Source organism: Crinia signifera, chromosome 1 (assembly GCF_055691185.1).
Source record: "Crinia signifera chromosome 1, ASM5569118v1, whole genome shotgun sequence".
Taxonomy (NCBI): Eukaryota; Metazoa; Chordata; class Amphibia; order Anura; family Myobatrachidae; genus Crinia; species Crinia signifera.
Window position 1 is genome coordinate 122,260,412 of NC_139217.1, and position 15,867 is coordinate 122,276,278.

The 15,867-nt window shown below is 39.7% G+C and overlaps 1 protein-coding gene across 5 annotated transcripts in view; it reads left to right on the forward strand.

Annotated features, from left to right (window-relative positions):
* The window catches only part of NPY5R (neuropeptide Y receptor Y5), a 249,620-nt gene that overhangs the window by 73,565 nt on the left and 160,188 nt on the right, over nt 1-15,867 (forward strand). For 3 of the 5 annotated variants that reach the window (XM_083172776.1, XM_083172769.1, XM_083172760.1), the window contains exon 2: nt 759-3,410. The exons of 1 other annotated variant lie outside the window; for it this stretch is intronic. In XM_083172776.1, the coding sequence (XP_083028902.1) occupies nt 768-2,135 (1,368 nt within the window). In that variant the 5' untranslated portion in view covers nt 759-767 and the 3' untranslated portion in view covers nt 2,136-3,410. Of the gene's footprint in view, nt 1-758; nt 3,411-15,867 lie in introns of those variants that run through there. One more of the 5 variants, XM_083172750.1, reaches the window with a different exon arrangement.

The window sequence follows — 15,867 nt, forward strand, 5'->3', positions numbered from 1 at the left end:
TACATCTGCCCCACCTGCAGTGCACATGGTTTTGCCCATTTTGAAAACAAATTTGTACTGCAATCAGATCTGAATAAGGGACTACTGTATGTATCAAAAAAATAGGATTTAATTTAAGAGGAATGCATGGGGTTTTATGTAAGTTCTATGTAAGTTCTCTGCTTCCCCACTTTGGCTCCCATTGTTATAATTTGGACTCTGTGAGTTATATCTACTAATGTACAATTTTGTATTTAATATTAAAGTAGATTTAAATTGACTGGTATTAAATTTAAATTGACATTCTATTTTACTGTCCAAATCATAAATTTACTAACATTCAATTTTAAGAAAAAATTTACTAAGAAGCTGTGTTCCAGCCGAGTTACAACTTTGCTGATTATGATATTAGTAATTAATCTGGTCCTATTGTTTCCCACATATGTACTGATATACAACATGTTACATAATATCTAATACAGAAACAAGAAGTCCCTAAATACCTATATTCATACAAACATTGGATGCCATACATTAGTGGCTGTTACTAATGTTTGCATTTCCACATGTCAGTAATCCTATTGGATGATTGGCTTAACTTGTTTATCAACTTTGTAAATTTTCTGCAAAAGCTTTATTTATACATGTACTGTATGTTATGATGCTCCATAAAAAATAGTATTTTTGAACAAGCAATTAATCAATACGGACGTGGCTCTTTTGCAGCTTGTGACTTTCACATTAGCTTACTAATTGCTTTCTTTTGTATCTCAAATCAGGGCTGTGAAATGGATTTGGACATGAAAGACTTAAATAACAGAACTGTATTGAAACAGGACAATAGCACATTTACAACAACAGCCACCAATTTTCCTGCATGGGAAGATTACAACAGCAGTGTGGATGACATACGATACTTTCTAATTGGGCTGTATACATTCGTAAGCCTACTGGGATTTATGGGAAATCTTCTTATTCTGCTGGCTATTTTCAGAAAACGTAAACAGAAAACTATAATAAACTACCTCATTGGAAACTTGGCCTTTTCTGATATTTTAGTTGTGCTCTTCTGCTCACCATTTACACTGACATGTGTCTTGCTTGATCAGTGGATCTTTGGTGAAGTTATGTGTCATGTCGTACCTTTTCTCCAGTGTGTTTCTGTTCTGATCTCAACCTTAATGCTTATGTCTATTGCCTTGGTGAGATACCACATGATAAAACATCCACTTTCGACTAACTTAACTGCAAACCATGGATATTTCTTGATTGCTACTGTCTGGACCCTTGGCTTCACCATATGTTCGCCTTTGCCTGTTTTTCATAAGATTATAAATTTGAGTGAGGCATTCAACTTAGAACCATTGATGAACAGTTATCTCTGCGTTGAGTCATGGCCATCTGATTCGTATAGAATTGCCTTCACCATTTCTTTATTGCTGGTGCAATACATATTGCCATTATCATGTCTAACTATTAGTCATACAAGTGTTTGTAGCAGCATAAGTTCACGGTTACCAAACAGAGATGTTAAAGTTGAAGAAAATGAGATGATCAATCTGACACTTCAACATCCTAAAACAAATCAATCTGAAGTTGAAATCTCAAGAAGTCGTAGGTGGAGTTATTCTTGTGTCCGTAAACACAGGAAGCGATACAGCAAAAAATCAGCAAGTGTTGTACCAGCGATTTTGAGGCGACACCAAGAGAGCAACACTGGGGACATTCCAGAAACATCTACCACAGAGCGGAGCCATACACTTCCTTCTAGTGTCCAAACATTACCTTTGAGTGTCTACCTACCAGGAGTGCCCATATGCTTTGAAATGAAACCTGAAGAGAACTCTGAACTACAAAACACGAACTCTGTATCTCAATCTATAACAAGGATAAAAAAGAGATCCAGGCGTGTTTTCTGTAGACTAACTGTATTGATCTTGGCTTTTGCTGTCAGTTGGATGCCACTTCACCTCTTTCACCTTGTAACTGATTTTAATGCCAATCTAATTTCCAATCGACATTTCAAATTAGTTTATTGCATCTGTCACTTGCTTGGCATGGTCTCCTGTTGTTTAAATCCCATACTCTATGGATTTTTAAATGATGGTATAAAAGCAGATTTGATGTCTCTCATCCAATGTTTCCAGATATCCTAGGCTGATACAGCTGTTGATTTTTTTTTTCTGCTTAAAATTCAGACAACTGCAAACAATTCTACAGAGGCTAGATAAGTGACTGGTTCGACTGCTCAATGTTAAACATGCTTGTTATAATATAATCTACACTGACTCACTTAAAAGTAGTTTATTACTAATATTAGTATTACAAAGAAAGATATTTCTATGTTACAGGTTTACATATGATCTCTATGAGGTCTTTTTTATTCTCTTTTTTTGTATGAAAAAGAGGAAATATCTGTATATTTTTGCTTCAATTTTATTTAATTATTTTGTTTATTTAGTAACAATGTGTACTAATAATAAGTATTTTTTCTTTTTTGTTTTGAGTAAATATACAAAAACATTTTTCTTGATTTATTTCAAAACATTACATAGGGTACTCATTTATATCAGATTATTAGATTATTGTAAATACATTTTCATAAAATCATATTTATCGATCTATTGATATTTCTATAGATGTGTCTATCTAAAGCTACCTATATGTACAGTATATCTATATCCAGTGCTCACCACCAGCTTGCTGAAAGTCGTGTGGTCAGATGAGCTCATCCTTTGTCCTGTGGCCAGGTAAGCTCCTCCATTGCCTATAAGCAACTGAAATGGAAGAGTCTTAAAAACAGTTCCTTGGAGGAAGGAACACTCCTAAAGCTTAAATATATATATAGGATAACTGTACCTAAAACATTTTGGGTAGAGATGAATTAGTGAAGAAAAAAGCTGGAAGCATTTTTAGCATTTACTGTATCTGTCCCCAGTCTACCAGCACACTATTCTATCTCCATTCAATCTACTGTATCAGTAGGAGGAATCTCTGTGACGGGCCCAAACCTTACTTTCCATTCTTGCACATTGGGGGCCAAATGTAATAGGGTTAGATAATCAGAAAGTGAGATATTATGAGAGAGTTTTTGCATTTTTTATAGTGGCAACCAATTACATGGCAAAACCAATCTGGTTTTTCAGAATCTCTCACTTTCTGATTTTTACATCCGATTACATTTGGCCCAAGAAGTCTATACTGTACATCTGTCTGATTTTACTTACCTTTTTTTTATCTTCTCTAAAAACTATACGTTTTGTTTTGGGTACAGTTATTCAAGTTTCTGACTGTTTTTTTTTTATTTTATTTTTATTAAAAGTAAGGAAAAAATAATTACATCAACATCAGCAATGTAACATTCTATATTGCTAAACTTTTTTTGTTATTTATTCATTTATATTTTTATTTATGTAATACTGTAAATGCAAAGCTGAAATATGTTTTATTTTATGTGATTTTGATGTAAATAATACATTATAAATTACCATAAGGATATTAAAATAATGTACAGTATACTAAGCATTGTGTTTATTATTGAATTGTATTTATAAGTAAAATGTTTAAGTCTAATTTTGTAGAAAAAAATATTACGTCTTACAATTACATAGCAGTTTTAAAAATAAATATATTATTTAGTAGCCTTCCTTAAATGTCAACATTTACTACTTTTTTAAGTTACTTTCAACACATCTAAGAGCTGATTAAGTTATTAACCCTGTGTGCCAAGTGAATTTGCCAAAATAGGTATGAAAAGTGCCAAATAAACATTTTAATGCATCATAATGACCTGTAATGTGTACCTTATATAGGAAATGCAATTTTTTTTTTACACAATATTTTTTATTTGAATTTATATAATAAATGTGAGCAACACTGGCATTTTTACTGGCTATTTTGAACATCTCTCACAGAGATGTTAGCACTCAAAGAGTCAAATGGAAATGTGGTCAACCTTTTGATTGCCAACATCTCTGTTAGAGATGTGTGAAATATCCACTAAACATGCCAGCGTCAATCACCATTGTTATATAACTTCAAGTAAAAAATGTTGTGTAAAAAAAGATATTTCCTATATAACATAAACATTACAGGTCATTATGATGAATAAAAATGTTTGCTTGGCAATATTCACACCTAATTTGACAAATTCACATGGCACTCAAAGGGTTAAGTAGCAATTCAAGTTTTTGCAAGTGATGCAATCTGGGATATACTGGTCCTCTCTCGAGCTGTTGTCCAGGGAAACCAAGGCCTTTCTGTGGATTTGCCAGTGGCTGAGATCTAGAAAGCCGCAGTGGCTGCTGGGATATCAAAGGGTGGAGTCAGAATGTATGATGGACATTACACAGGGAAATAAGTAACTTTCCTGCCCATTTCATCATTTTTTTATTTATAAACAGTTTATTATTTAGCGTGGCAAATTCTGTTGCACTTTACATTAGAAAGCAAACATATTTATTCATCATAATGACCTGTAATGTTTACCTTACAGTACATAGGAATTATAATCGTTTTTACATAACATTTTTTATTTGAATTCATAAAACAAATGTGAGCAACGCTGGCATATTTACCTGATATTTTGAACATCTCTCACAGAGATTTCGGCACTCAAAGGGTCAAATGAAAATGTGGTTTTGAACATAAGATCAAACTGCTGAATTGTACAACTTCTACCGTCTGTAACTTATCCGTCAGCTAGCACTGCAAGACCTATCAATTTGAAGTAGAAGAATATAAAGTAGAGTAAAATCTGAGATCATTGTTATAAGCAGATAACACAAAACATTAACACAAGTACAGTAAGTTAATTTGGGGTTTTGAAAATGGTATGCCCCCCAACAGTGTGCCTGCAGTTCTCATTCTCTAAAACCACTTAAAACATAAATGTACCCCCCCCCCACACACACACACACACACCAAACTATTCTATATCACATGCTATGGGAATTCTTTTTTTAGCAGTTGTGTTAATGTATCTAATGTTTTATTTGCAAAAATATATATATTAAAACATCTCAGAGGTAATAGCTTAGATAACTGAATCTTTTTTTTTTTTTTTTTATAAGGGCATGTATTGGCATTTACAAGACATAATGCAGATCACATTTAGTTTGAGGCACTGGCTGATGAGTACAGAGTGGACCCCTGTCACATGTACAGTGCATTATCTAGACAAGATTAGTTTCACCTGGTAAATGACATTAAATTACTTGATAAATCAATAATTATTTCAACCTCATTAACAAGAGGTTGGGACAATGGGAAAGGATCTACAGTACAAGTGATGCAAAGCAAATCTTTTAAAAAATCAATAGTCTGATACAGGCACACAAATAAATGTTCACAATACTAATAAACTACTGTAATAGAAGAGAGAAGAATGGTCCAAACATCTAAGGAGCCCGATTTATAGCATAGGTTCAACAAGATATATACTTCTGTTAAGTAGCAATTCATGTATACTTGGCCATTGATGGAATCTGGGATCCACTAGTCCTCTCACCAGCCGTTGTCCAGTGGAGGAACCAAGGCCTTCCTGTGCATTTGCCAGTGGGTGAGCTCAGAGAAGCCGCAGTGTATGCTGAAATATCATAGCGGTGGAGTCAGACTGTATAAGGGACATTAAACAAGGAATAAGCAACTTTCCTGCCCATTTCATCATTATTTATTATTATTTATTAACAGTCTTTTATATTTAGCACAGCAAATTCTGTTGAACTTCACATTGGCAATTCTGTTGCACTTTACCCAGCAAACTGGGGATTTAAAGTCTGTCAAAAAGGTTTGAGGGCTATGCTCACAAGGTTACAATCTATAGGGAATAGGCATTGATACAGGGGTGTAACTATAGCACCGCAGCCCCCGCGACCGCGGGGGGGGCGCTATGCATGTGCGGGCGCCGGGGGCTGCAGTGCTATAGTTACGTTACACCCCGCCGCCCGCCGCACCATCCCCAGTCTTTACCTGTGCAGGTGGGGGGGACGCTGCGAGGCGGCTGGGGGGACAAACGCTGCGGGGGACACAGCTGCGGCAATTACTTACAGCTGAGCCGGGCAGGGGGAGCCGGGAGCTGTCTGTACTGAAGATGAAAAAAAAAGCCCATACAATGAATGGGCAGCCTGTGATTGGCTGCTGAGCGCTCTCTCAGCCAATTGATGACTGGCTGAGAGAGCGCTCAGCCAATCACAGGCTGCCGATTTATTGTATGGGCTTTTTTTTTTCCTTCCGTACTGACAGTGACAGCTCCCGGCTCCCCCTGCCCGGCTCAGCTGTAAGTAATTGCCGCCTCTGTGTCCCCCAGCCGCCTCGCAGCGTCCCCCCCACCTGCATTGACGGCTACCTGGGGGAGCGGCAGGCGGCGCAGATGGAGACCGGGGGCGCGGCGGGAGAATATAAAGAAATCTTATTCAAAAGACCGGGCGGCTGCTGATTGGCTGAGAGCTCAGCAAATCAGCGGCCGCCCGGTCTTTTAAATAGGATTTCTTCCTATTCTCTCGCCGCGCCCCCGGTCTCCATCTGCGCCGCCTGCGGTCCTCGCCTGCCGCTCCCCCAGGTACCCACTTATATATCGGATCTGAATCTAGACTGCGGGGGTTGGTGCGGCGGGCGGCAGGCGGGGTGAGTGGCTGGGCGCCCTCCCTTTAAGGGCGGGGGGGCGCCCAAAATGTAGTTACGCCACTGCATTGATACACAAGGATAGGTGTTCTCTATTACATAAAGTCCACTAGATTGAAATGAGCAGGGACTATGTTAGCCTGAGCTGGCGAATCTGAACACACAGGAGAAGCGGATAGCTCAGATGGGTGTGGTATAACACACCAACAGTCAGGGTTCCGTCAGTCTTTAGCCTGACATCAGTATCCGACTGCCCAGACTCAGACAGTGGGGCGAGCGCAAAGAATCCCCTTGCGGGCTTACTGTGCTCTCCGTGCTGTGGGCACAGTGGCTCGTTATGCTTGCCACCTATTCTATTCTCCCTCTATGGGGGTCGTGGACCCCCATGAGGGGGAATAGCCACTGCCCGTCTGTCGGAGTTTTAGCAGTCGGGATTCCGACGTTGGTGTAATGACTGTCAGAATCCCAACTGCCAGTCAGTCATCCGGCTCCCAGCTCAGATATCTGTTCATTAATAAATCACACTCTCCAAGCCCTGTTTACCACAAGACAGGGCTTTTCTCTGATCTTTGTATAGGCCCCTAAATCCCATGATTGAAGAACTCAGCAGCAGCACTTATGCTGTTCCCTGAATCAGAAGACAAGCAACCTTAACAATGTCTAGTAACAAGCACATAGCCATGAGCAGGGCCGGATTAACAATGGGGCTGATGGAGCTACAGCTCCAGGCCCACTCTCTAAATAGGCCCATTTTGTAGCTGAGGGCCAGAGCTTTCCAATGAGCCCGGCGTCGCATTGCTAGCCCCCTGGGAACCGGAGATACTGCTAGGTAAACCTGGAACGTTTTCCCCTCTTAGGATAACATGGGACCCGCTAATTCTGACCCCCACCCGGTTCCAACTGCTGCCAGTTCCCCCTCTGGCATCACAGAAGCTCGAGGTTGATCTCAATCCCAAATCGCTGGGTCTTCAATCTGATACCAGGCTGGTCCATATGGGTTCATTGGTTCTAGAGATATTGCGGGTAAACTGATTTCTTTTCATTTTTTCATTTCTGAAATGTCATTTCATGGCTGTTCATGTTGTTTGAGGACAGATTTTTTGGGAACCAAATGGCACAGTTTCACGGGACTAAAATCATTCGAAGCCCACATGTAAAAGGCTCAGTTGGTTCTGAGGATATAGATGGTTGTTTTAGGAGGGGGGTTTTCTCCCCATCACACCAGAAAATGCAGGGACTAGGCTGGTGTAAAATGGGCCAGCCCGGGAATGTCCCTGCATGATCCTGGGACCATATTCCCAGGTAAATCCCTGAATTTTTACTCAATCTGTGTGCCATTGTGTGAATTTTGGCTCAGTCGGTGTGAATTTTGGCTCATTCCATATGGCATTATGGGGGAAATTTACTAAAGGAAATTTGTAAAAAAAATAGGTGTATTTGTATCCAGAAATACACTTATTTTTGACATTTACTATCCCGAAAATATGGCAATTCGTAGTCGTATTGATGTGCTATCAATACGAATACAAATTGCCGTATTTTTGGGATAGTAAATGTCAAAAATAAGTGTATTTCTGGAAACAAATACACCTATTTTTTTTACAAATTTCCTTTAGTAAATTTCCCCCTATGTGTAAGAGACAAGTACAGTATAAGGGGTTACTATTGTGTTGCATGATTTGTATAAGGGGTATATGGTGTGGTAAACTTAGGTGACCACATAAAAGGTGCTGAAATGTTGTCCAAGTTTCGGCTTTCAGTATTTTTTTATGGATGACCCCACAAGTATCTTAGGACATCGGCATCCTGTGGGTGCAGCTTTGGAGGGCATCCGCCAAAATATCTCCCTGCATTTTTCCTATGCCAACCCCCTGCCTTTTCCAGGCATATATAATTAGTTGAAAGTATTTATACAAATAGAGACACACCCATGAGCAGACCACCCAACCAGAACACTGGTCACGCCTCCCACATTATTAGGTGCTGGCCACAAACCCTTTGTTGTTTGCATTATTGCGCATAATAGGCCCTTGCTAATTTTCAGCTCCAGGCCCATTTAGACCTTAATCTGGCTCTGGCCATGAGGGCTACCATTGTAGTACCTACTGTGAATTGCAAAGCCAAAGTTGTCACATACTTTTTTATTGTATTTAACTATGCAGAATTGACAGATCTTTGAAAACTTTCTCATCGACAATTTATATTGTACAAGTAACAGCAATGGAAAAATTGGTATCCGGATGGGTGGCAGACAATGCTGAGGTCAACAGTCAATAGTTAACATGCCATATGGTCAACATGCTCAAATGGTCAACACCATGACTGACAATGGTCGAAACATGAAAAGTTTTTTTTGTGCTTATTTACATTTTAGACTTTTTTCAGACCTTAACAACCATGTGGACACCTAGCCCTGTCATCCTAGAAACAGTTTCTTATATTGCGCACACATATTCCGCAGCGCTTTACAGAGAATATTTGAACATTCAAATCAGTCCCTGCCTTGGTGGAGCTTACAATCTATATTCCCTACCACATGTACACGCACACACACATTCTAGGGTTCATTTGTTGGGAGCCAATTAACCTACCAGTATATTTTTGGATTGTGTGAAGAAACCGGAGTATCCGGAGGAAACTCACGCAAGTACAGGGAGAATATACATACTCCCATTATGGGAATCGAACTCATCGCCGGAACGCAGTAATGCTAACCATTACACCATCAGTACTGCCCCACCTATTAAAATTGAGTTTTGCATGCAATGCATGTTGTACTAGATGGAATTTCAGCATTTTGGCAGTTTTTAAATGTTCAAATAAACATCACATTTTAATGTGCTGTTTATATCACATATAACATGCAGTATCATTATTTATGTCCTTAATTGTGTAGGTAATGGCTATAGAGTTTGGATCATTTTAATTGTAGATTAGCATCTACAGTACATGAATACAACACAAAATTATAATCAAGCATCTGTTGTTTTCTGTTCTGCATCCATTTCTTACATCATACCAGCATTTTGTGTTGGAAAACAGTGATGCTGATGCTATGTTCTGTTATATACCCTTTCTGTAGTAGCAGACATCAAGCACTTCATTATAATACGTTGTTATTCAATTTAGCTTTTTTTCTGCTGATTATATCCGATGGCAATTTAATTAATGAATTAATAGACAGGAAAAAAGAAATGAGGATAGTCTGTAACTAAGGTTGCCATGGAGAAACATGTTATAATTTATACAAATAATTGGGTAAGGAAACATTAGTAGAGGCATGCTAGAAATAATTAACAAAAATTAAGATAAATGGTTAAAACGTTGTTTTGTATGTAAATGTGGTTTTATGAAAAACAAAGATTTTTATTTAACGGGTACCTATTATATTGATCAATAAAAATGTTAATTATAAACCAACTGAACATTATAATGAGTGAAATAAATAAAACGCCAAAAGATGTACAGTATATGAACTAAGGTAAGAAAATACAGGAGGATTCGTGTTGCATAGTTACAGTATAAGAACAAAAGGTTCCATTCATGAAGTGATGAAAGTAAAGATGCAACTAGTTCCCTAAAACTCAGACAGGCTTATATGCAGTGGCGTAGCTACAGGGGTCGCAGCGGTCGCACCTGCGACCGGGCCCCTGAGCCAGGGGGGCCCAACCCCCGCCACTGTAACCCCCGCCACTATAATAGGGCAGCCGAGGTTTAATGGCATAATTTCGCACATGCGCAGAGCCGTTCCAGCTTTAAGTATGGACGGATAGCATCGGGCGTCAGCGGAGCACGCTCCATACGTCTCGTAGAAGACCGCCCATTGGGCGTACAGCGTCACCAGCAGCAGCGGCTTGGGTGACGTAGTTGCCCCTGGTAACCTGGAGAGAGTCGCCGCGTAGAGGATGGTGAGTGGGGCCGGTGCGCCAGTGATGCCGCGGTTAGGCCGGTAACGTTAGGCGGGCGGCGGTGCTGGGCATGCTGGTAGGGAAAGGGCATTGAGTGGCTGTGCCGGGAGGATTGCGGCTATGGATGAGCGAGCTCCTCCGTTGCTGGGACGCCATGATGCTGAGGAGGGAAGGTGGGGGGCTCATCCTGGGTGACTCATAGGAAGGAGATGCCATGGGGATTACAGACAGCCGTGCTGGGGATATCCCTTCCCTGCCAGCTTGCTGTGCCGATGTGGGCATCGGCATGCTCTGCCGATAGAGGATGTGCTGGGATTTGTAGTGCCACATCTAGATATCATGGCCACTAGTATCATAATATAATCCTTTTGGCCTTGTAGATTAATACCTAGCACACCATAGCTTCCAGTAACCTGGGCCTCTCCAGTTTTATCATCTTTGTTCTTTTAATATTTTATTTAAATAAACTACTATCCTATGTTTAAATGTTAGTTCTATTATTAACATAATATACTTGATGTATTAAAATATAAACAGACCGAGATTTTAATTTTGTTGTATGTAGGGGGGCACCAAGCTGACCTTTCGCACCAGGGCCCATGAACCCTTAGCTACGCCCCTGCTTATATGTATCGCTTAAGTAGACTTCACACATGTATGTGTCTAGTATGAAATAACACATGTATGTGTCAGGAGCCATGTGCGAGCATGAGCAGGTTGAACATAATGCTGATAACAGTGAGCAGCTCTGTCCAGCGGATAGGTGTGGTTTATGAGGTCAACAATGTCTAGGTTGACAATAACTATGTCCACCCCAAAAGATCCACATGCACAATGTCATCACTGAAAAAAAGGTTGATACAAGTAAAATGTCAAAACCGAATGTCGACACCGAGCAAGTTGAACCCCAATTAGCGTTCCAAGTCCCCTCGCATGGCGAGGTTGGAAAAGTATGAAAAAGGTTTTAAAAAATCCCCAAAAAAGCATCTGCCTTTGAACGTGTGGACCATAGCCATGTTATGCTTGTGTTGACCATATATTGTTGACCTACTGACTGCCAACCTAGACATAATCTATTAACCATCCATATACACTAAGTCTACGACATGCAAGGGAAATTTGTGATGCTACTGGCTTTCGCACAACAATTTTGTGAGACACTCTGTTGCTATTGCAGAGTTGAATCTTCCAACTATGTCTAAAATTGTGAAAGTACTGTAAAAAATGTTACTGAGATCAGCCTTTCCTGTGATTTGTTTCATATAGTTATATAGTCATTTAGTTATTTGTATTACAGTTCTTGGCACACATAAGGAAGCATACTTTACAATGAACTTACAGACTTAACAAACGTCAAATTAGTGCCTGTGTTTTATATTTTCTTTTCAAATTTATGAAACTGATTCAAACGTCTTAGTTAAGTTCTTTGTGATGTTCTTATTATTGTTGGAATATGAAAATAGCTGCCTCAGACTGTGTTCCTTACCAACATTGTCTTCTATTAATCTTGAACTCATATTAACAACATACACAACCCTTAATATCATTCAAAATGTACAGTATAAATGACCTACTGTTGGGCCTGATGTTAGCAGCCAATGACTGTCGATATATATCACTCCATTCAGAAGAAGTGACCATTGTGGATTGTAAAGTTAAAGTTATGACAAAATGACAGTAGTACAGACCGTTTTAGGGTTCTCAATGTTTGGATGAATTTGGAGGTCAGGCTGCCTCCATCATATTACTACACCCTTCATTTTGGGGCCAATCCAGATGCCTGGAGACAACATTCTGGAAGATCTGCGCTCTGGTGATCAAAGCATTAATGTTTAGTACTTTGCACATGTGCAGGACCGATTCTGCTTGTGCGCAAATGGGTCTTGCTTCACAGAATGCAGTGCAGTATCAGCTGTGTATCAGTGATTGATGGTCTGATGCAGTTTGGAGGCAGGAAAGTTGTGGCTATGGCCTCTAGTTGTGATAATGAAGGCATGCCACCGTTTAGAGAGGGAAGAGGCCGGAGATCTTTGTTGGTGGTCAAAGATTTCCTAGCCTCTTAATAAGATCTTCGATGGAGGGTGGTTGTCCTGTGTGACTCTACTTGCCATGGTTATCTTTTTTGTGTTTTTTAACTGAAAATGTGTCTTGTTTGCAATTCAATGTGACAAGGATCTAAAAGGAGACTACTGAATAATAGTATATGTGACACATATATCCGTGTGTGACTGAGTATGTGTACATACAGTATCACAAAGAGAATTAGCATGGGAAAAAGCTGCAGCTTCTGTACTGAAGAATTTCATACAGCATACAGATTCAGACATGCACAGATATACAAGTGTTGCTATGAAATACTGTAAATCAGCACAATCCCGCTGTGTCCTAGCCACGTCACATTGTGACTTTAGTCCCAAATTGTGAGATATTGGCTATGGCCAATTTTGACTAAGCAGCTTTGACTAGATGCACAAGAGATTGTGGCTAGATGCACCGGAGATTTTGACTAATCGATTTTGTCTAAGTAATGCCCCATACACACGGGGGAGATATATTGCTCAGCAATACATTGCTAGCAATATATTGCTGAGCAATATATTGCTGAGTGTCTCTCCTGTTCTTCAGCGACCAGAGATGGTCGCTGATAATCAGGAGACTCTGCCGGGGTAAGAGACAGGGAAATAGCTGATCGCAGGAGCAAGCTCCTGTGACCAGCGACCATCAGGGGCTGCACACGGGAGCGCGTACCCGGCGATTCATCGCCGACAGCACACACAAATCACTGGCAATATGGTCGCTCAGCGACCATATTCCCAGCGATATGTGCTGAAATTGCACCCGTGTGTACGCACCTAATGGGAGTCTATGATCTAGTTAAAATTGCCTTGCCTGCACAGTCTATCTATGCTAAACAATATATGCTAGACAATATTGACTAAAGCAGGAAAAGAGAAGAAAACGATCACTGCGCTTAAATAGTAAACGTAATTGAATGGTACATTTATAGACACGGAATATTAAAAAGATCATAACATATACTAACTAACATACAATCAACATGGACGACAACAAGATCTTGCACAGAGGATATTCTAGATGTTACAGGGAAAATGCCCACAGGAGCCAGTAACAGCAAAGATGTTAATACTAATGTTAGTGATTTAGCAGCTGTAATCCAAAAAGGTGGAATGGATTGCACTTATATAAGATGTAGTTCATGAAGAGGCTTTCATTTTTAAGCAAGCAGCACTTATGTTAGATGCACTTCGTGCATAGGCTTTAGATTGTTTTAGAGCAAGCAGCAGAAACAAGAATTAGTCTGTTAATATAGCCTATTCGGGCTGAGACATAAGCAGCATATAGGATGAAGGGTGAGTAGCTGTAAACATCATAGTTACCCCTCCTTCAGATGGTAGTTAGAAGTTTATGATGAGCTGGTACCAGAAGGAAAGAAAACGTGAAACGTGTTTCTCCACCTTTAAGTGTCAGCGGCTTCCTCAGGAAAAAGTAGATCCTTCTAAAGCAGGAAAACACTGGGAGATTTTGGCTAACCTTCTAGGAGATCTTGATATCTAGTCAAAATCTCCTGCCAAAATCTCCCTGTGTGTTCACCCCTTAAGACACATTTTTGGCTAACAAGATGTGAAAAAGCTGCCTGGCACTAATAGAGTTGCATGATACCTGGTGCAACGGGAGCAGCTATTTTGCAATACTGCAGCGATAATTAGGACACATTTTGTATACTTGTCTGGATAAAAGTCATTTGTTTTATTAAGATCTCAATTTAAAAATTAGGAAAAAAGCTCTTACCCAACTTTTCTATAAAATCTGCAAACCCAAGTTTTTTATTAGCCAGAGAGGGACTGCAAAGATTATGCACAGGCAGCTGTTTTTTTTTTTTTTTTAATGTGTCTCACTATTTGCTTCCTTCTAAAATATTGCATAATGAATTTGTATGGGTCTCGATGCTTTTAGAGACAGGAGGCAGTATTCAATGAGGAAAATTCGCCGTGTTTTATGGCGAATTTCTGCTTTTTTCGCGTTGGACGGTGAATTTTGGTCTCAAAAAGCGAACAACCCTATTCAACGTGCACTTTTCGCCGTCTTTCTAAGTGATTTTCGCCATGTCTCTCCGTGTAGCAATTCTCCATCTTTTCATGGAGAAGTGGAATGTGAACTATTAAAATAAAAGTTTTTTTGTTTTAATTTTGGTGTAAAAAAATCAGGATTTTTTTCTGTGAAAGGGCATGCTATTTTTATTCATGTGCTTTAATTTAAAAAAAATATATATATTTTTTTTGCACATAACAGCCAGCAGGGGGCCGGAGCCGAGAGACGCTCATTAGATATTCATATATTTACTGCACCCGATCATTACATATGCATGATCGGGAGCAGTGAATATACCCGGTCCCCTGCTGGCTCTGGGGGGTGGCAGCTTGTGCTGCCTGGGTCCCGGGGAGCCCTCCTCCCCTCCACATACGTTCTGGGGCAGGTAGGGAGACTTCCATCTCCCTGCCTGCCACCGTCCCATGGCTCCCTGCAGCGGACGCTTGTCCGCTGCAGGGGTTAAGATTTGCCGCGAGGGCCAATTTGCCCCTGCAACGTTGAATACTGGGAGAGCGAGTGGCAACCAGCCCTCCAGAACACAGCGAGTGTGCAGCAAATCCTAAACAGGATTCGCTGCACACCGTGATTTTTTACATTGAATACTGCCCAGGGAATGATCCTGCACAGCAGCACAGCACTGAATAGTACCTTAAAAACCAACATATGTAAGTAATCTTTACATATTGTTTTTTGTAACATCACTTTTATTACATTTTGAAGACAAGTAGTCTAGTGGTAAAAATATTGGTAACATACTGTAGACTTCTTTTCAAAGTTACTTATCTTGAGAAAGCAGAGGCTGCATCATTTGGAATGGTCTGTTAAATAAAAATATAAATGTAAGAATCCATAGTTAATTTCAATGATTAGATATTAACAGAAGAACACAGGTCAATTTCTTTCTAAATATCACATATAAAATATGCATATTTTCTGCAGTATAATTATGCAGTTGTCCTGAAAACAGATACATATCTTTATTTATCCAGAAATAAATAAAGTAACTCTGTGTTGGTGCTGTATAGGTGATACAAATGTACCTAGTGTATATGCTCCGATACAAGTATCAATCTGAAGTGTATACACTCTGGTAGGAGTGATATTGAACTCACCCACTAGAGTCTATAGATTAGGTGATCAATACAAAATCTAATTACCATTATATTAATGTCCTCATGAGTCATATTAGCACACAATCCATTGAATCAGCACTTGTCCTACAATGCACCGCAACAGTTAAGAACAAAGC